The sequence below is a fragment of the Hemibagrus wyckioides genome, linkage group LG09 (assembly GCF_019097595.1).
Source record: "Hemibagrus wyckioides isolate EC202008001 linkage group LG09, SWU_Hwy_1.0, whole genome shotgun sequence".
In the NCBI taxonomy this organism is placed as follows: Eukaryota; Metazoa; Chordata; class Actinopteri; order Siluriformes; family Bagridae; genus Hemibagrus; species Hemibagrus wyckioides.
The window spans coordinates 19,052,438-19,074,801 of record NC_080718.1 but is presented as its reverse complement, the minus strand read 5'-3'; the positions used below and the strand labels follow the sequence as shown (position 1 = coordinate 19,074,801).

The 22,364-nt window shown below is 36.1% G+C and overlaps 2 protein-coding genes across 4 annotated transcripts; both read right to left on the bottom strand.

Moving 5' to 3' along the window:
• Positions 1–282: 282 nt before the first annotated feature.
• Positions 283–2,175, bottom strand: LOC131359648 (B2 bradykinin receptor-like). The gene is made up of 2 exons (XM_058399669.1): positions 2,030–2,175; positions 283–1,750 (listed from the first exon to the last, which is right to left on the bottom strand). Exons 1-2 carry the CDS (start codon positions 2,173–2,175, stop codon positions 754–756), a joined length of 1,143 nt encoding a protein of 380 aa, XP_058255652.1. The 3' UTR covers positions 283–753.
• A 6,192-nt stretch (positions 2,176–8,367) lies between these two features.
• On the bottom strand, positions 8,368–21,316 carry LOC131359051 (uncharacterized protein C14orf132). 3 transcript variants are annotated; one of them, XM_058398601.1, is made up of 3 exons: positions 20,652–21,316; positions 20,311–20,415; positions 8,368–10,608 (listed from the first exon to the last, which is right to left on the bottom strand). In XM_058398601.1, exons 1-3 carry the CDS (start codon positions 20,676–20,678, stop codon positions 10,375–10,377), a joined length of 366 nt encoding a protein of 121 aa, XP_058254584.1. In that variant the 5' UTR covers positions 20,679–21,316; the 3' UTR covers positions 8,368–10,374. The 3 variants fall into 3 exon arrangements, with proteins under 3 accessions (XP_058254584.1, XP_058254585.1, XP_058254586.1); XM_058398602.1 differs by having other exon boundaries at positions 20,320–20,415; XM_058398603.1 differs by lacking the exon at positions 20,311–20,415 and having other exon boundaries at positions 20,652–21,295.
• Positions 21,317–22,364: the final 1,048 nt, after the last annotated feature.

The following is a 22,364-nucleotide window of genomic DNA, read 5'->3' as shown; positions in this document are numbered from 1 at the left end:
TCAGTCCAAGACACTTAGGAACTGCTTCAGACACCAGTATGATTTTGCCATTGTGCATGAATACATCCCTTCACATATAACATAGTTTAAGCAGACTAGAAACCACATAATATATCACTAATTTATGACATAACACATTTACAGAGTAAATATATAAGATATCTAAAATTTCTTGATAATAATAATAATAATAATAATAATAATTAATTATTATTATTATTATTATTATTATTATTATTATTATTATTATTATTATTATTATTATACAGTGAAGTCCATCGGCAACTATTTACTTAAATTATTAACAAAAAACCTTTATTCAGTGTATATGTATTGTTTCAGAAAACATTAAAAACAGACATAATTATTTTTAATGGTTACAGAAGTCCTCATTTGAAACTGAAATATATCCAAATATTATCCTAACACACAGTGTTAATTACTGTCATATCTTAACTAGCCTGAGATTAATTATACAAGTATAGATCTTACTTATATTATGTGCTAATGCTGCACCTGCATTCGGTACATAAATACTAATTCAACAATACAACAATACAATAATATATTGGATAACACATGCAAATACAAAGGCTGTTAAACATCAGGAAATTTCTTTGAGAAATATAAATTAACAACATTTACATAAATCATGACATTAAAACAGTGATGGTGTCAGGTATTGGTTACATATTTTAAAAACAAATGCTTATTTAATCTGTTCAATGATTTAAATAGTTTTCTTTTTATTAATCATGCAAATGTTTTCCGTGTTGATGACTGGAGCTCCATCACTTTCTTTCTGAAGTTTTTGCCAACTATCACATAGAGGATTGGGTTGAGCACGCTGTTGCTCAATGCCAAATACGTGAATATCTGGTTACAGATATCCAGGACATTTTGAAATGTACATCCACTTAATATTTCAGATCTTATCAGGATATCTAAAATGGTTACCAGGTGAAAAGGAATCCAACACAGCAGAAAAGCCAGAAGAACAGCTAACACCAGCACTGTTGCTTTCCTCTCTTTATTTACTGCATTGAACCTGCCCATTACTTGCCAGTGCAATGCTTGTATAATCTTGCAAGTGCAGTAGGAAATGACAGTCACAGGGATGATGAAGCCCAGCAAGACAAGCAGAATGTCACAGGCCAATTCCACCTTTTGACTGGGGTAGATCAGTATGCAAGCAGTGACCGAGTACTCGGAGATGTACTTTACCTCCCTGAATTTAAATGTTGGCACACTCAGGATGATTCCCAGGATCCACACAGCCAAGCAGCTCACCTTGGCGTACCAGGGCCGTCGCATTCTGCCATAAGTCAGCGCAAACCCCAGAGCCAGGTAGCGGTCAACACTCACTAATACCAGTATATAGATGCTGCAGTACATGTTCATTTTGATGCATGTATTTACCAAACGACACATCAGCGAGCCAAACTGCCATTCAAAACCACTGGCCACATTGATGGCCCAAAAAGGAAGGCAAGATGTCAGGAGGAGGTCAGCTGCAGCCAGGTTACCCAGGTATATCTCTGCCACAGAACAGGCTTTCTTGTGCAGGCAAAATACTAGCAGGACAAAGACATTTCCCAGGATTCCTAGCACACAGATGATAAGCATGTATACTGGCTGCATGGTGTACAACCAGTCCCATGCCTCTGGTTCAGGACACAGGCTATGATTTGTCAGATTGGTGGGAAAGGCTGAGGGTGTTGCTCCTGGGATTTCTGTCTCCATTTGGTAGCTGTCAAGAGAGGTACTTGTGTGATTTTGTAAGATTTCTCTAGATTCATATTAAAATAACACATATAACACATTAATATAACTGATAGTCCTGCACTTATGAATACCACTTTTCATCATACTTTGTCAAATCACAACCAAATCAAATATTATGATACAAGTCAGCATTTTCTTACTAAAACAATGATTATTAAATACTTAACAGAAGATACTTTCATGGATTCACTTCATATTTCTTTGTTTCATTCAAGGCTAAAGGACATACAAAAGCTATACGCACCTCGTCTGAATGAGATGGCTCCGAAATTCAATCCAGATGTGCTGGTTTCCTCTGACAATTTGCTGCCACTTTCCCTCCCTCTCTACAGAGCAAACCACATGTCTGACTGCTTTAAAACACAGCGAGTGGGATCTTAAAGCAGTCATTTCGAATCTTTTCCCTCCTCTTCCCTTTTTTTCACAGTTTCCTGGACCAAAGAAGTAAAAAGTCTTTTCCTCTCAAGCCAAATATAGTCAATTTTTTTTATTTAAAGTCTGTGTTTTTTTACTTTCTGTGATGTTCTTTAAAGATTAATTGTATAATGGCTTAAGTCTCTATTTTAATTCATGACCTTGAAAAAAATGTTTAGATATCCACCAACGCTCCAACTGTTGCAAACATAAATATTTATGAGATGATAAAGAAGTTGTTGAGATTAAATGATAGAAAGCATCGTACAAAATAATGATGAACTGCAATGGGAAATCAGAGGGAAAATTGCGCAAAGAGATAAGAAAAAAAATAGGGAATGATTCTGATACAGATTCTGGCAAGTGTTTCTAAATATTTAGAAAATAAGAAAATATATTGCATGACTCACTTGCTTCACTTCCTCTTCAGCAGGTCATTTGAAACAATTTTGTTGCAGTGCACCTAGTTTAATGGCAGCCATTTTCTAAAATGACAGACACAGAACGCTTATTATTATCATAATTGACCACAATGTTCTTTTGTGACCATTTAACAGTCTTTGTGATGTACTCATTCTGTGTGTATCCAGCTAATTGCCATTATCGACCAGTTATTATATCTTAGTACTGATGTTTGGGTAAAAGCATTCTCTCAGATTTTCCTTCATGAGGCTTCTCTCTAGGGTTTCTACTGAGAAAAATGCATCGAACCTCTAATTAAAGTACATTTACAGTAGTTGTCAAGTGCACTCAGCGATTACATGACTATATATCCATATGTTCCACAAGGAAGTTACCAATGCTGTAGTTCTTTAAAGTCTTTAATGCTTAAACATTTTGCCCTAAGTCTCATCTTGTTTTCTGTTCTTTGGATTTGCTGACAATCTGAACCATTCAGATTGCCCATTGTTGTATACTGTTTGAATATTTGTTTATGCAATATGGATTCATCAGTACTACCTACATTTTCCCAAGTTTGTACAAAGAGACATGCCTGGAGTTTGTGATTAACTTATCTAACTAAGGCTAAACTCATCTTGTTAAACAAGGTCTCCGGAAAATTTATATGAAAAAAAAGTGTATATGATCATTGTCAAAAAAACAAAACAATATCTTCACTGATTCGAGGAAGCCAACTAGCTTTTTTATTATCTATAATGATTATAATAACTTAAAGTACCTCATAATGCCAAGACAATCAAGAAGAGCACTGTTATTTTCCTGCTTAAATTTACCATGAGCTACTACCAAAGTTGAAACCCTTTTACACCTATCTGATAAGATTCTGTTCTGTTGTGGCCATTCCCATGGGATGTTAATCAAGAGATTACTCACACAATGCAGGATTTCAGCGTTCTACCAGAATGTACAGCACATGTTCACCACATTGTTCATGATAAGCTCATCACATAAGCACATACAGAAAGGTGACAAAATAAAATAATTGAATAGAGTTTTTTTAGTAAGGCCTTTTGGCCATCATAACTCACTAGAACAGCCCCAATGTTCATTGGCATAGACTGTACAAATCTGTAGAACTGTACAGAGACATTGTAATAATATGTTTAGATACATTTTCCAAATTCCTGCAGCTAATCCCTATTCCAACACTGCACAGTTGTTATTACAACAAGTTTTTAGATATTTTGGCATACATGAAGATGATGTATGAGAGAGACATTCACGGTTCACGTCTTAAGTCTGCGAAGGTCTGTAATCAAGATGGAGGTATAACATCAGAGTACCATCGTGAGTTCAGTTGTAAAATGGCCGAAAGAACCAACCTTCTGTGTATAACGTCCAGATGAATAGGCTTGCTTTTGGCAAAGTTTACAAAGTTTACAATTTTTAATTGTATCTATCCCTAAAGAGCAGAAACCTTGAAAGAAACCAGACTCAAAAGAGAACCCATCCACATCTGTTTGACACTAGATAGTGTGATTATAAATATTTTCCTTTCTATAACTGATATATGACTGGTTATACTGATTTTGTATGTTTCTTTTCCTAAAATTAGCTTAATTAAATTTGTGAAACATTCATTCATATTCAGTAGTCACATTACACTGGCATTACAGCCAGAGTCTTTGAAGTACTCTACAAGGTAGAAATACACCATGAATGGGATGCCAGTCCACCACAGGTCATGACACACATGTTGGAGGGGAAAAATGTTCAAAGAGAAAACCCACAGAGAAAAATAGAATATGCAACATTCCACAAATCCAGTAAACCACAAAGCCATCAAGCCCCTAACCCAAGAGCCTTGTGAGGCTACCCACTGCACCATGATGCCCATAATTGTAACAACTATACTATATACGGTCACTCTGTGAAAGCAGAAGCAGTAGTAATGATAATTAGATTTCTCTCGTACTCAGGAAATGGTATGCTCTCAGCTGGTTCACATTATCTCTAAATGTGCACAGAATAATGTTAGCTGTTTCTTAGCTTTACATGTAATCATTTATTTTGTAGGCATTTTGTATGTTTTGGAAATGGCCATATGGTGCTTATGTGTAGTACAGAAGAGAACATAAACCTTTTTAGGCTAGTGACGTAGCAACCGTTAACAGGTTAATATGTTTTGTTTGCATATGGTGACCTGACACTTTTATTTTAGTGTCAGGCAGGAAGTAAACACTTGACATGGTGACTCAGTCATAGAAAAACAAATATGAGACAGTACTACTCAAACAACGAAGGCACATGTTTCATTTAAATGAAGGACACACACAGTTTGTGTGTTTTTTGATAAATCTGCCTATTTGCTGTTGAACTCAGAAGGGTTCCACACCACTCATATTTTTCCCTTTCAAAAGTCTGAAATTGGTCCATTCTGCATCCAAATAGAGCAGACATGGTGTCCTTGCTTCCTCACAGAAGTATATTTTAAAATCTTGGTCTTAAAACATCTAGCAAATAATGGGTAGTTAGCTCTGGCAAGCTTTGTGGGACACCATAACTTTCCATTCCAAACAGTCAGTTGTCCCCACGTTTGCACATGAAACCTCAAATGGCTGCACTTTCCAAACATGATGACACATGGCACCTAAGTATGGCTACATAAGCCTGCAATTGTACAAACTAGAAAGAAATTAAGAGGAAAAGCAATTATATTTATGCACTAAATCTGAATTGAAAGCCTAAAAAATACATAACTATCACCTTCCTTAGATATATACTCAGTGTTCCAGTTATTTCAATTGTTTTATGTAATAGGTAATTCAGATAGGCTGCATTTCTGTCTGAAGTAAGATGGCTGTAACTTCTCTTCATTATTGTGTTTCCTAACACGAGTTATGGTTCCACAAAATCACACTAATAAGTCTCTCAGCTTTCTAGACATCACCACTGAGGTGAGTTACGATATGGGGCTTTGCTAAATGCTGCCACAAGTGAAGGCAGAACAAAAAACATGGATTTAACAACATACAGAAGCAGAACAGAACCGGAGAACAAAGTCAAAGTCAAAAAAGTTTTATTGTCACTTCAACCATATATATCTTATACACGGTGAAATGAAACAACATTCCTTCTGGACCAGAGGTGCTACACAGAACAAAAACAAAATACAGGTGACGCGGACAAACATGATAGCACTATATGAGCTGTTGGCCAATTATGTAATTCTGTTTTGTTGATATGAGGTAATATATTAGCACTAGCATTTTATTTACATATGAAAAATCATGATTAGATGAACTTTTATGTTTTAGATAAATGTGATTAAAAATTCTTGGTATGTACAGTACTGCATATCCTTCTAAGTATTTGAAGACTGTGCTAAATTAATGAGTAGTATCATATTATCATAATAATATCATAATATGATAATTATTATGAATATTTACTGAAACACCAAATGTTGAGTTGTGTTGTTTCTGTTCACATCATCAGTGCTCATTTTTCCAATGACGACTGTCCAAAGTAACATTAAGAAGTTATGTAAATAATTCTGGGGTCATTATAGTTTACAAAAACCCTGTCCTAATAGCCCAAAGTAGACACTCTGGCTTGTGTCTAAATAAATGCATCTAAACAAAAACCGAGCCAGAATTCTTGTGGTGTGATGTGAGAAAAACGGGAAATATTACAAAAGTAACTGAGAGCTGCTTGAATACTTTATATTTTGCGCCCTCTTGTGGCTAGAATGATAATACGTGCACACCATATAAATATAGATTATTAAAATAAATATAAAATGTAAAACAAGAATGGGTGGCACAGTAGTGATGGTAGTTGGGTAGTGTTGCTGCCTTAAAGATACCGGGTCCCTGGCTCGAAGGTGAGTCAGAGTTTGTGGGGAATTTTCCAGGTTTTCCATGACATGGTGAAAGTATTACTTTTTTATTCTTAAAATACAATATCAGTAACACAATAACGCATTGTTCTCAGTTTTTCTGCCTGTGTCCTGTCGGACAAAATGGGAATTAAAATCAAGGATGTAACAAATTGACAAGATAAAAAAGATGTGCTGGGCAAAGCACACTCTTATCAAAGAAAATTTTAATTAGTTTTCTTTCACAGGAATAAATAATCTGCTACTTCAATTTCTTCATCTCATTAGCTGTTATTTATATTGTGTGGCAGCAGTGCAATGCATAAAATTAGGCAGATACGGGTGAGCAGCTTTGGGGAATGCTCACATCTCAGTGATTTTAACCTTGGCATGATTGTTGGTCCCAGATGGAATGGTTTGAGTATTTCTGCAACTGATGATCTACTTGGATTTTCATGCACAACAGTCCCTGAGTTTACTCAGAATGGTGCAATAAAGAAACATTCAGTGAGGAAACACTGTTATGTTATTAGTTACCTCATTTCATTTTATTTCATTTCATTTCATTTCATTTCATTGCACATTTTCTCTTTCGGTGCTAAGTGTCCTGTTTTTTTTTTTTTTTTTTCTACTTATTGTTTCTACACTGTCTTGTCTTTGCTATGTTTGCACCTAGTTGCACACTTTGCACTTTATGTGGCTAAGACAAACTTGTGTCCTAGCTCTGTGTTGTTGTTTTTTTGTGTTTGAACTTTATATTGTATGTTTATGTAGCACCAGGGTCCTGGAGAAACGTTGTTTCATTTCACTATGTACTGCGTCAGCTATATGTGGTTGAAATGACAATAAAAGCTTCTTGAGCCTTGAATCTTGAACCTTGTTAAGGAGAGGTCATCAGAGAATGGCCAAACTGGAGTGATCTGACTGAGAGGCTACAGTAACTCAGATAAGCACTCTGTACAACTATGGTAAACAGAAATGCATCTCATAATGCACGTTGAACCTTGAAGCAGATGGGCTACAACTGCATAAGACGATGTCAGATTCCAATTTTATCATCCAAGAACAGAAAGGTGAGACTGCATTGGACACCGACTCATCAAAACTGGGCAGATGAACCCTTGGAAAACCTGGTCTGATGAATCCTGATTACTGCTGAGGCACACAAATGATATGGTCAGAACCTGGCCCAAACAGCATGAATCGATAGACCCAACCTGCCTGGCTGGTGGAGGTGGTGTAATGGTGTGGGGAAGGTTTTATTGGCACACTTTGCAAAGACCTGTAATACCAATTAATCATCACTTGAATGCCACAGCCTATTTGAGAATTGTTGCTTACAATGTGCATCCTTTCATGGCCAAAATTTCTTCAGATGGCTACTTTCAGCATGGTAATGCACCATGTCACAAAGCACAAAATCGTCTCAAACTGGTTTCATGACAATGAGTTCAGTGTTCTTTAGTGGCCTTCCTAATCACAGGATCTATTAAATCTCTTAAGGAATTATGCCATAAATTGTGTGATGCGATCATTTCAACATTGACCAGAATCTTAAAAAAAAGTTTCTACCATCTTGTGGAACCCATTCCACGAAGAACTAAGGCTAGTGCTAAGAGCAAAGGGAAACCCTACTCAGTATTAGTATTGTGTGCTCAGTGGGTATAAATATGGAGTTTTACTTTTTCATATTTGTTGTTTCATATTTCATATTTAGGACTTGGTCATATTTCATTTGTACATCTAAATAAAATATATGTAAAATGAGCATGTGTCACATATTGAAGAATACTGAAATCATTAATGTTATTTGATTTATTACATAAATGTGATTATTTCTTCACAATGTGCTGCATTACTGAATTTTTACACTGTAATTAGAGCTGCATATAAAGAGAAGGCTAAATGTATGTCTGTTCAAGTTTGTTCAGTCACACTGTAAAACATCTCAAAATAGAACGTCTTGACATTTTGCACTGTTTGTGCCCACATTTATTATGCATATACCAAACCTTGTGAAATGTGTTACTGGCTGAGAAATAAGAAACACATTTTGTGCAAAAGTATGTAGAAGTATGGTATGATTTTTAGTCTAAGCTCTGACATGTTGAGGCAGTGTGGGTGGATGTCACATGAGAGCAGCAGGTACAAGATACAGCGATGAACAGAGACTACAAATGAATATAGAACATATAATTATCATAGACTGCCAATCAGTTGCATACATCTGCATTAAACGTTAATAAACATCAATGTTAAAACGCCTTTAAACATCACTAAGAGGTTTTCAAGTCTAATAAGCTTTTTTTTCTCAGCTTACAGGTAATCTGGTATAAATTACATTCTGATTCAACAGTTGTAAAGCATTGCTATGGCTCAGGAGAAACTCCAGACTGTTAGTTTAGATCTGAGCTGACAGAATGTGTCCAAAAACACTGACCCAAATTAGCATATTGAATCTGTCTGCACTGAGCTGTCGGGGCCAGGACAGAAAGCAATGTAACTGTGTATCTTGGCAAGATCTATGGTTTAGTGCACACTCTGGGCTTATCATTATGAAAATCATAAAGGATCATTAATCACTACGTAGTCTATTATTCATGAGAATGAATAATAAAGAACGAATTCATGAACGAAAACATAAAGCAAGAGCACTGACTTATAGCTGAGGAATTTCCAACAGCATGATCAGAACTTAATGGTCATTTATTAAGAATGAAGGGGTAAATCAATAAGAACAGTTGTAGTTTCACAGGTGCATCATTTATTAGGCAAAAGTGGGCTGATTAGCAGGTGGTCAACAAAAAAGAAATCCTAATAAATCACTTTCATTTTCGAATCAGTCATAATCATAATTTCCCTTACAGTACATTTCTATTTGAATAGTATTGGGAACAATACATTTCTTCTACGTTACTATAACTGTATATTGTGATTCGGTGAAAGTGCATTTGAAGATATTTAAATACATTGCTTTTTCTTGGGCTTGATTACAGACCTGACTATTTCCCTGGGAGCCCATTAGAGAACCAGAGCTCTGTGGAGGCATTTTTAGTGCCCTGTCTATGTACCCCATCTAACCTTCTCCATGGCAACCCATAAAAGTAACACTATAATTGAACATAATATGCGCTTATGGCTTTTTCCCTGGATAGTTCTCTTCAACCAAAAGAAGGAAAACAGCTGGGCGAAAAATAAGAGGGTCAACAGCTAGGGCACCATCATCTGAAGTGCTCTTCTCCTTGGCTGAAGAAGAGTCATTTTATGTCCTTAATTAGTCAGGATTAATCACCATAGCAACAACTGCATAGGAGATTTCAACACACAGAGAAATGGGATTCTGGAGTAAGAAACATATGGACAGGTACTTGATGCAAAGAATATTTAAATGTGTTTGACTTCAATCAACTAGACTGTCTTTAAAACATATAAGGTTATACAAAGTAATATAGCTGGACGTTATACAGAAGTAAATGTGTAACTATGAAATATTTTTACACAGAACAGATTAATCTTTTATCATAACAACAAGTGTTCTTATGATGTTGTTAGTTTATATACAAACCATTTTCTTTGTGTACGGCTGTGTGTGTGTGTGTCCCTTACTTCCATTTAATGTTTAAAGATTTGCTGTCCTGTCATCCAAATAATTGAGGAACAATCCTCTTAATTGCTTCTAAGGTCTTCTGGGATATTAAAGTAGGTTCAGCACCTAAAGCCATTTAATCCATTTGAACATCTTCAGAATAAACAAACACAGCTTACCGAAGTGCAAGCTTCCAAATAACATTGTAGAAGGAAAAGTTTTGAATGCAAATGTTGGTTTTTCATGAACCAAAAGATTATCATCAAAACCGACAACTCACTTCCAATAGTTTCTTTAAATGGACAGATCAGAAAGTGAATGCATAAACCACTCCAACCACCACAATGTTCCCAATGGTGGCAATGATGGCGATCCACAGCCAGATAGCATCAGTGGAGACACGATGCTGCTCATCATGTTGAGTCTGGACTAAGGTCATGGGAGCTGCATTCACACTGGCAGATGAGTTGAAGAGGGAATGTTCAGTGCTGTAATCATCGTTGGGGGAAGAGTCCATGAATGCTCCTGTCATAACTGGGATCTGTATAAAAAAAAAACAACAATATTTTATACCAATGAAATGGTGAACCTGCACAAAAACTTATGGTATGGTTGAGCTTAGGTACTGGCATATAGAAGATGCATTTCATAATAAAATATGCAATAGAGAGTAAGAATTGTTGCCTATCCTCTAAATCAATTCATAAATCTTTGATATGCTCACTGAGTTAAAAGTCTATTTAACTCTGAGTGCGATTAACAAGCCAGATCACATTAAGTGAAGGACACATTTTGAGAACAAGTCATTTTATTGGCACGATCTCTCTCCATTTAGAAAATAATACATTTCCTGTGACCATGCTTCCCAAAGCATTTGCATATCCTTATTAAATTGATTATTTAAGCTTACCTAAATCACATCACAGAATTGTTGGCAAATTGGAGCATATTTTTTATATCCCTCATGTATATTTTAACACAGGCAAAACCCATGGTGTGAACTTATGCTTAGTTAATGTTTGGTGAATATTTAAAAAGAGGAAAGTTGAAGTGATTAATTTAAGGCAATTACAGTCCTAGAAAGTCTTAATGTAAGGCAACAAGCATATATTCATATTGACTATACTTACAGAATGAGTGGCAGTGTCCACACAAATCTACAGTATGGTATACATACAGTAGGAACCATCACCAGCAGTTTCGTAGCATGATGGAAAGAGTCATGAACCTAACTTAGGAGTAATCTGATGACAGGATTAAATTATGCAAAGACTCTAAAAAGTTTTGTTGGCATGCAATTGGATGACTCATCCTTACATTTAAATTCATGGCATGAAAGGTAGTGTCCTTTGCAGATTACTTGTAATCTTTTTATAGTTTTATGACTTATGGCCAGCATCTACTATGCTGGAAGAAGAAAAATGGAAAGAAAACAGTGGAGTCAAAACAAGCTATAAAAAAAAACTTTAGACTACATTTTAAATAATTATACAATTATGCTTTCATATTGTTATCTATCTATCTATCTATCTATCTATCTATCTATCTATCTATCTATCTATCTATCTATCTATCTATCTATCTATCTGTCTGTCTGTCTGTCTGTCTGTCTGTCTGTCTGTCTGTCGTACAAAACCATTAAAATATGGGCCTTAGTCATTATGGGGGCTTTTTGGCATAATCTAAATAAAGAGCCATTAGGAAAATGTAATATGATTATGATGCCATCATTATTTGTAACGGATAGTTAATGTGTTGTAAGGCTCGAACTTAGACATATTCATTGATATGTATTGATTTCTGAAAACAGTAATTGCTGTAGTAGGGTACATGGTACATGGGTGATGCAGCAGTTCTCACCTTGCCTATATATATATATATATATATCCATGGCAATTTTGGTGTTACAAAATATTTCATTGGAATAGATAATAGCATTTACTATGCTGAGGTTACAACATAACAGGTCCATAAGTGATAGAATAACTAGACAACCCAGTTGAGATATATATAAACAGTAATTTACTCAGAGTGTAATTCAGAGATGAGTTTATGCAGTGTTCTATTTTGGACTTATATAATGAGTCTGTCTCAGGAGATGGGTGAGTGGCCAAACATTAATGGAAGTAATTAAAGCCCTGTGTGGCCATCCTGATGCACCTGAGCAATTATGTAAGAGCGCAGAACCAGACATTTAAATTTCCAATGCTTTTAAGGCTCTCATAATGCTTTTATTGGAATTGGTATCCCGCTATTTTGCATTTCCTTTTCTTTGTTCTAACATTTGTAACATTTGCTTAGGCAAAAGAGTATTTCAGGTAAATTGTATAAACACTAAAACACATTTTACACTGTTCACTTGTTTGTGATTATGATTATGATTATTACTATTGTTGTTGTTGATGTATTAATTTTTTTTTTTTTTGGAATTTAAATGATTAAGCATGACATTAGTAAAGAAGCCATGAAAAGAATAGAAAATATTGAAAAATGTAAATGTCGGTCACTTTATCATTTTCATCATATTAGCATAATTGTTATTACTGAACTAACAATGTTGCACTACTTTAAAGGTTATCTGAAACTCTCTCTCTTTTTTTATTTTTATTTTTTTAAATAAAACTACTAACAGACATTGCTGATTCTTAAGAACAATTAATTTCTCAAGAATTAGTAATGACTGTATTCGTTCACCTTCAGTAACTGATTTAACCTGGTCAGTGTAGAGGTGGATGCAGGGACACTTCACCATTGCAAGACACCATGTTATTGGAGATAATTGCTACAGCCTACAATAAAAATATTTGTTAAGACAAAATTTGAAATATTAATTGCTAATAAAAGAGACCTCCTGTGAATTTAATAAGCCATTTGAAATGTTTCATAACAAATTACAGTGCATATTAAAATTTATAAAAGTTTGTTTGTCCAAGTTTAACTGATGTGCCACAGTATTCACAATCCATCAAGTACATGCTAACAGGAAAGTAGTGAAATACCTAATTAAACACAACATAAAACTCATCAGCAGGCCCAAATATCACAAAAAATAGCAATAATTCCATGATATGTGTTGCTAAGATACAGAAGGTCTGAAATGAACCACTATGTTCAAGCCACTGATTTAAATGTAATGGCAGCTTTCTTACACAAAGTAAGAATATCACGTCAGGAATAAAATAAAAGGGGACAAAAAAACAAATAGTGAATTAGGTGAGAATGTACTCTTTCTAACACATGGTGTTTTTATATATGGTGAAGCTATGTTTTAAGTGAGTGTGTATTAGATGAACCTCTGACGTGAAAATGCTTTTTAGATTTTTTTGTTAATGCACATTGCCTACAGAGTCAACCTTAAAATATTACACTGGCATCCTACTGCTGCTGTTGTCACAGTACATGGACTGATGCATCTTACTTCTCAGCACCAAGGGTTCTGCCTTCTCTGCATTATTCAGGCGTTGGTTCTGTTCCTGATATTAATGAACTGAGCTGTAGTACTTTCTCTCGGCTGTGGGATTTAACATTGTTTACAGACGAGGTGTTCTGAAACTGAGAACTTAAGGTTCTCTGAGTGTCTGAATTTCCACATGTGCACATACGGTACATCTGTCAAATTCTGAAGGAATGATATATGTAATGGGCAGAATAAGGCTCTTTTTTTAGGAAAAACTCTTTCACTGTCAGAACAATTTCTGTAGCAGCTGAATCAGGTGATTTACACCAGTGTTGTTTAGCCAGAGAGAACCATCTGGGTATACCTTAACCTTAATCAAATCATTTTACTAGCAGACTCAGTGTTATTCCTCAAATGAAATATTTTTCAACTTTAACACAAACTATACTATATTGCTTTACTTGTTTGTCACTGGTTTCAGTTTTTAATATATATTTTTGAGTATTGAGTATGTAGTATTTTCGAATTTGCCACAATAGCTATGTCCTTATATTCATGCTTTTAATATAAATTTGTAATCTGTCCCTTTTAAAGTGCTCTTCACGTAGTCAGTTGTCTCTCGCTTGTTGCTAGGGTAACATGTTAGCCATAAAATAGATCTTCTTGATAACGGAAGGAGGGAGACAAAAGAGTGTGTTCTTTAGTCATTGCTTTTCTTTCAGATGCTAAAAGTCCATCTGATTATTGCACACCAAATTTATTTCTTGTGCTCTTTATATTATTATTATTATTATTATTATTATTATTATTATTATTATTATTATTATTAATAATAATAATAATAATAATAATATGTATATTATTATATTATATTATACATTTTTGGTAGCAGAGTCAAGCAGATATACAAAATGAGAAAAGAAGGTTTGAGTAAAAGTTGCTGTAATCTTAAAGTAGTTTATTTGATTAGTGCCAGTGTTTCTGTTCCGATGTAAATCCTTGTCTGCTTTTGCTGCCAGCTGCACTGAGCAACGTTAGGGTGAAGAGTAGAAGTGAGTTCATTGGATTAAAGCTGAAGGTTTCAGGTTTCTTTTTTTTTTTCAGTTCATGCAACTGAAAGAGCTATATATAATATATTAATAGTATTAAACAAAATTACCAACAATTGGGAATCATGATTATAAGAACTTATTATCTATTTAATAATTAATACAAATGTAAATATATATATATATATATATATATATATATATATATATATATATATATATATATATATATATATATAATGCTTCTGGCACATTATCTACCTTACCTATCTACCTACCAGTGAACCTTAACTGTGTAACTGTGACTGACCCCGCCCCCAACCGAAAGGTCAAAAGGTCAAAAGATGAATATGAGTCAACAGATCAGATTTCAGCTTTCATTTCCTGATATGTACTTACTTAGATGTGTTAACAGGCTTAAGGTATTTGGCAATTTGGCTGACAATCCCAATGACATCACCAAACTTTTGGATTCTTTGTTTTTTTCCAAGTGTATACTTCAGATTCTTTTAGTTGTTGTTTGTTTAAGGGTGGGCGTGTGTGTGTGTCTGTCTCCCTTAAGGAGGTAAAATGCATGCTCAATTATGGTCTGGTGATTGATTCACCCAGTCTAAAACCTTTCACTTTTTCTTTTCCCTTGACCTTTGTTGTGTTGGCAGTGTATTTTGGGTCATGGTCTTGCTGCCTGATGAAGTCCCTCTAAATTAGATTGGATGTATTTCACAGTAAATTGGCAGACAGAATGTTTCTGTAGATTTCTGAACTCATTCTGCTGCTACATCATCAATAAAGATTAGTGAGCTTGCTGCAGAAGCAGCCATGCAAACCCAAGCCATGACACTACCTCCACTACCTCCACTGTGCTTGACTGATGAGCTCATATGTTTCGGACGATGAGCAGAGCTTTTGGTTAATCACTTTGGTTAATCTTGGTTCCAATTACATCTCTGTATTTCTTTGTGAATTCCAGTCTGGCTTTGTGATTCTCACTGCTGATGAGTGGTTTACATTTTGTGGTATGGCCTCTATATTTCAGCTTTCTAGGTCTTCATTGAATGGTGAATATACTCACTTTACTGAATTTTTTTTTGTTTTGTAACAAGTTCTGTTGTTTTCCTTGGCTGACCTGTATGATATCTAGCTTTTAGTACACGAGTAGTTTCTTCTTCAGACCATTCTAGATTATTGTACTGATGATGCCCAGTACTTCAATACTTGATTCTAAATGACTTGTGTGTCTAGATACAGTATCTCTCTGGTTTTCAGGTGTTTTTATCCTTTTTTTACAATAAAACCACTTAAAAGTGGTAAGTGCTGATGACAAGACGGGGGCAGAGACAAGACGTGAACCTAAACAAAACACATGCAGAAAGCTGCATGAAGTGCTGAAAGCTGTGACATGTGCTGAGAGCTGCAACAATGGAATACAAAATTCAAATATCAGGAAATGAAAGCTAAAATTCTGATCTGTTGAATCACCTTTTGATCTCAAACCCAAATGTCTTCAGTATACAGCAAAAAAACAAAGCTAGCCACTGTTCATTTACTTGATCTTATTTTTAAAAATTAAAAATATTAGTTGATTCTATTCTATTAAATTTTTATAGTCTTTTATATTCTTTATTTTATTTGTATAAATCACTTTGAATTACCTTGTGTATGAAATGTGCTATATGAGTAAATTTGTCTTGCCTTGCTGTAACTAAAATGTGACCTACACTATATTGCCAAAAGTATTCGCTCACCCATCCAAATAATCAGAATCAGGTGTTCCAATCACTTCCATGGCCACAGGTGTATAAAATCAAGCACCTAGGCATGCAGAGTGTTTTTACAAACATTTGTGAAAGAATGGGTCGCTCTCAGGAGCTCAGTGAATTCCAGCGTGGAACTGTGATAGGATGCCACCTGTGCAACAAATCCAGTCATGAAATTTCCTCGCTCCTAAATATTCCACAGTCAACTGTCAGCTGTATTATAAGAACGTGGAAGTGTTTGGGAATGACAGCAACTCAGCCACGAAGTGGTAGGCCACGTAAACTGACGGAGCGGGGTCAGCGGATGCTGAGGTGCATAGTGCAAAGAGGTCGCCAACTTTCTGCAGAGTCAATTGCTACAGACCTCCAAACTTCATGTAGCCTTCAGATTAGCTCAAGAACAGTGCGCAGAGAGCTTCATGGAATGGGTTTCCATGGCCGAGCAGCTGCATCCAAGCCATACATCACCAAGTGCAATGCAAAGTGTCGGATGCAGTGGTGTAAAGCACGCCGCCACTGGACTCTAGAGCAGTGGAGACGCGTTCTCTGGAGTGACGAATCGCGCTTCTCCATCTGGCAATCTGATGGACGAGTCTGGGTTTGGCAGTTGCCAGGAGAACGGTACTTGTCTGACTGCATTGTGCCAAGTGTAAAGTTTGGTGGAGGGGGGATTATGGTGTGGGGTTGTTTTTCAGGAGCTGGGCTTGGCCCCTTAGTTCCAGTGAAAGGAACTCTGAATGCTTCATCATACCAAGACATTTTGGACAATTCCATGCTCCCAACTTTGTGGGAACAGTTTGGAGCTGGCCCCTTCCTCTTCCAACATGACTGTGCACCAGTGCACAAAGCAAGGTCCATAAAGACATGGATGACAGAGTCTGGTGTAGATGAACTTGACTGGCCTGCACAGAGTCCTGACCTCAACCCGATGGAACACCTTTGGGATGAATTAGAGTGGAGACTGAGAGCCAGGCCTTCTCATCCAACATCAGTGTGTGACCTCACAAATGCGCATCTGGAAGAATGGTCAAAAATTCCTATAAACACACTCCTAAACCTTTTGGACAGCCTTCCCAGAAGAGTTGAAGCTGTTATAGCTGCAAAGGGTGGACCGACGTCATATTGAACCCTATGGATTAGGAATGGGATGTCACTTAAGTTCATATGCGAGTCAAGGCAGGTGAGCGAATACTTTTGGCAATATAGTGTATGTGTCAGACACTCCTCAAAACATGAATTATACACCAGGTAAATTAAATCTTAAATGTTATTATATGGAAATGCATTTTTAATCAATATCAGTGGCCAATTAGTTAACCAGTGAATTTGTGAACTGTTTGGGAAACCATGAATGTGAACTCTACATAATGCATATAATTTAGCATAAAAATCTAATCTGCCCTAATTGTGATTTTTTTCATTAACTGTGTTGGATGTGGTATAAATGCTTGTTAGGTGGATGTTTAGTAATCTGTGGAGGCTGTGCAGGGAGAATATTTCTCAGTGTGTTCAGTGAACATTACTGTATACTGCCTCTGTCAGAGCCTAACCTCATCTTACCCATGGCAACAATATAAATTTGTCATGAAAAATTTATATGTGAATAGGCGATTTTTAACTAAATCCACTTCACCATGTATCTGATGACAACCAGGTCAAATGTTTGTTTGAATAAAAATACAATAAGCATAAGGGTTTGATACAGTCAGGTCTACTCTAAAAATAAGATGGCTTATTAAGTTTGGTGAGGTCCTACAAAGACGAATTGGGGATTTTTATGGTGTATAAATGGGGATATTGGCAATGACATGCTATGCACCAAGGGAAGTTAGTAAGAAACCAAAGAAATCATATATTATCTTTGACTTGTTCTTTATAAAAAAAAAATCAGTAGAGGTTACTCCTAAATTTCTCATTAATTTCAAGGGTTTGATGGAAACAAACCTTCAAGTTGCTTTTGTCATAAAACAAAAAATTTACACCAGAGGAAATGTGTGCACTCAAAATGTGTGGCTTTGTAGAGTGACATGCAATAATGTAGTCAATTATGTAATGAGTTACTGAGCTCACGGGAAGGATGTTGGACTTGTTATTTAGCCTGTTTTCATTTCCTTTTGATATACTCTGCACCTGTCAAAGCCACATATAACATATATTCTGTTTCTATCCATTTTTGTCCATCAATCTATCACTCTGTGTCTTTGTTTGAAGAGCCAAGAGATTGGAGATACGATATAAAATATGAGGTTTCACAAAACTGAGCAAGACAATGAAGTCAGCAGTAAATCAGAGGTTTTCTGTCTCATATTACAAACCACTCACACTGCTCTGTGTTTCAACTAACCTCATGCTAAAATCACTAAAATCGCACCTCATATCTGAAAGCTTTCTTCTGATTATATGTTCCTCACTGTTATAGAATGCCACAATACCTTACAGACATTTAGAAAAACATGTTCATGAAGTGCAAGTCAGAATGTAAGACATAACAGATTTTTCTGTAGGACTGTCATATATCCGAATGTCATCATTTAAGTTAATTTTTTATGTGAATCATGTCTCCCAACATACAACAGTTCACAGATACGGAGCTACATGGAGATATAGGGACACACACTGCAACTGCAACATGATGTATTACTCATAGCAGCACTGAATTGTTTTAAGGTGAGAAATGAGCTATTCTAGTCCTCCATGGATACCCCCTATGCAAAGATGGAGTGTGTGACTTTTAAGGGAAATATAGCTTCATTTCTAAAATTAATTTGTAATGTTGATGCATTTATTTGTTTCACATTTACTTAGCTTTACAGTGAAAACATATCAAACAATGACTCTAACATTTTCATGCACAAAAAAAATGTAAAAACCCATATTCAATGTTTAATGGATTTAAGTGATAGGTGGATATATCCCTTTATATATTCCTTCCATTTGTCTGCCTTGTAAATCTACACTGTTTTGGGATGTTTCTTGTCTGTTAATGTTTCTCCTCTTAATCCAGTCCCTTAGTTTATCAGTTCTTATAGTTTGAGGTTTACGTTCCGCTAGTCTGGTTTGGATAAGGGTGTGGATTCACCTGCGATAACCATGTCTACCTGTGCTCTCACCGTATTTATAGACTATGATAATATGATGATTGGAAATGCCTAAATAACAAGATTACTTACAGAGTACTCTCATTCATCCGTCTCTACCTGCTCAGCATTACAATCATTCCCAAAAAAGTTCCTAAATGTCAATCAATGTAGATTTCTCTATTGTCCAGGGTTTACCCAGAAGATAACAGCACTTTCCAAATGAGCTTTGTAACTTTGTCAGAAAGCATCAACTTCAGACTGCATTAGACTGTTAACATTGAGGAGAAAGTGCTGTCCTTGGGTTCTGTGCCCAGTCAAGATTATAAATTTGTTTTAAAGGAACATTCACTAAAGTGATGGAACATTTAGGCTACCATCCAGCACATTTACATGGAAGTTTAGAACACATACACATTCAACATTGTATTAATCCCTCTTTTTTTGAGTTTCAGGAAATGTACAGCCAAAAATTCTTCAGTGCCAAATGACCTCTGACAGTGTTTTCATAAATCTGTTTTTAAACATGTAAGTAGATCATGTAGGTGTTATTTTAAACCCCCAGGCATTAAATCAGAGTACCCGTTAAACAAATTTGCACACATTTAAAGTAAATTCAACACATTATCAGGGTTAATCAATTCATTCAAATGTTGTATATGATAATTTAGGGGTTACACCAAAGCTACATATAGGCCTTTATTAAAAAATGCATTCAGCTGAACAAAATTCTAGGGCTCTTTGAGAGAAAAAGAGAAAACAAATGATTAGTGTTGTTTTTTTTTGACCATGGATCAAAATACAGAAAAAACACAGAAAAAAAGAAAAGCAAACATTACAAACATCAACACGTCGCATGTGCAATTAGGAAGGCGTTATTAACACAAATCATGATAAAGGTTTTTGAAGGTATCTGAAGATCAGCGGAAGGCATATAGGGCGTGCACAGCAGTGTGTTTGTACCTGACTTACTGGAATGATGGACCTTTCATTACGTAGAGGAGCAGAATAATGCGCTTTTTGACTCCGATCCGGTGCGCACGAGATGTATGCCACGTTGTATGAATACTGTACAATGGAAACCACGAATCTATAATTAATTTAAGCGTCAAATGATACAAGACTTTAAAAGAATGAGTTTACATGTAGTACCCTGTTTAATGGTAACTGTAGGCTTTACTAGATGTGTTTGCGCGTGCACATGGGCCACGCCCTCCCGGGACAAAGTTAGCAGGTAAGTAATTATAACACCTGTTCGCGTGTTTTGGTGGTGGGGAGATGAAAAATATACATCTTTTACATACCTGCGCAGCCATAAATGAAAGATCCATTGTGTTGACTTTTGTTTTCGTTGATCCGTGAGGAAGTAAATAATACGCGCCTAAATGGCGCTATGTATCCGCGTGGAGACGGAGCACCATGAGGGGACCGAGTTCACTGGAGAGACGAGACTCTTGCAAACTTATACATAATAAGACGAGGGAACATTTTGCTGTCCTAAAACACACCGAGACACATAAACGAACAAAGAGAATGAAGCATCCATGCGCGAAGATCTCTCTCTCTCTCTCTCTCTCTCAGTCTCTTTGTTACTTCCTCTCCTTTTGTCTTGATTTTTTAAATATTTTAAGTTGATGCATTACAAGCTCCCAAAACGCCCTCTCTCTCTCTCTCTCTCTCTCTCTCTCTCTCTCTCTCTCTCTCTCTTTGTGTCTCTCTTTCCCCCACCCATTCTGTCTGTCTTTTTCTTTCTCCCTCTACCCATCTCTCGATTTTTAAATATTACATGTTTCTAAAGCGCTCTCTCTCTCTCTCTCTCTCTCTCGCTCTCTCTCTCTGAATAAATGAATATTACCCATTGATAATGTTAATTCCTTATAAGAGGGTGCTCCAAAATTAACCGTCTACCTCCATATTCAATAGACAATTCTTTCAGTAAGTACTGGATTGAGCTTTAGATGAGTCAAGAACCACAGGTCTTATTGTTCAGTCTAGTGCAGTACCACTCAGGCCCACCTGCTTCTGTATGACTTAGTCCTCCAGAGCACACGAATTGCTGGTTGTATGACACTCCTGTCAGGGTATAAAGTCAGTGTTCAGAGCATCAGGCAGACCTTGGAATGTCACTCTGTCATCTCTCATTAGTAAGGCTAAGTGGAAAGGCATTTGTCAGCCTCCTTTGAAGGCTTCAAAGTATGTAAGTACAGTGCATGTTTGAGTTTATGATATGAATGATGGAGAGACTCTCTGGATACCCTCCAGGCATAAAAGCAGCAAACACAGCAGGCTGAGTGCTTTGTCTGTCCAGCACAACTGCCCTGGAGTGCCATTTGTCATAATAAAGAATTGCATGCTAAGGAATAACATAAGACATTGTGCTCAGTCCCATCTATCTCTTACAGTGGGCAATAGAAGGTTTATATCCCTGAAACCTAAACTGGGCACTTTAGGTTTAGCATTGTGTACAATACTTTAAATTGTATCAAGCTGTTAGCAACACTGCATTTTTTTTTTTGCTTGCAAAATTACAGTTTTCAGTGGCCAAGAGGTTTATTTTTTATAGTATTTTGCTGTAGATTTTTGTTTAGGGAGTAGGGAGTGGTCAGCTTTCAACAAGTGAAGCAGTCATCAATTTTGATCTAGTTCACTACCTATGTGCTCTATACTTAAGAAAAAAAGCCATCTGTTTAGTCCACGGGAAAAGCCCCAAAAGATTTAGACATTCCAACAAGGCTTCCAGCATCCCGCCTGTTTACCGTGCAGCTACTATAGGCTGTAGTTTAGCATGGCACATGAAACTGATGCAGCACTAGTTTTAAACTAATGCTATGACTATGGTTTGAAATTATTTAGTTTTTGTAGTTTTTAGGCTTCTGCTTTAACTTAAACTTATTTTATCTTTCTGTTAGCCTTTATATGTTCACATATGGACAACCCACAACCCCTTGAGAAACTAATGTGAGCAATTAGTGAAACAGCATTTAGATTAGCTATTGCAGTTATTGAGACAAGAATCT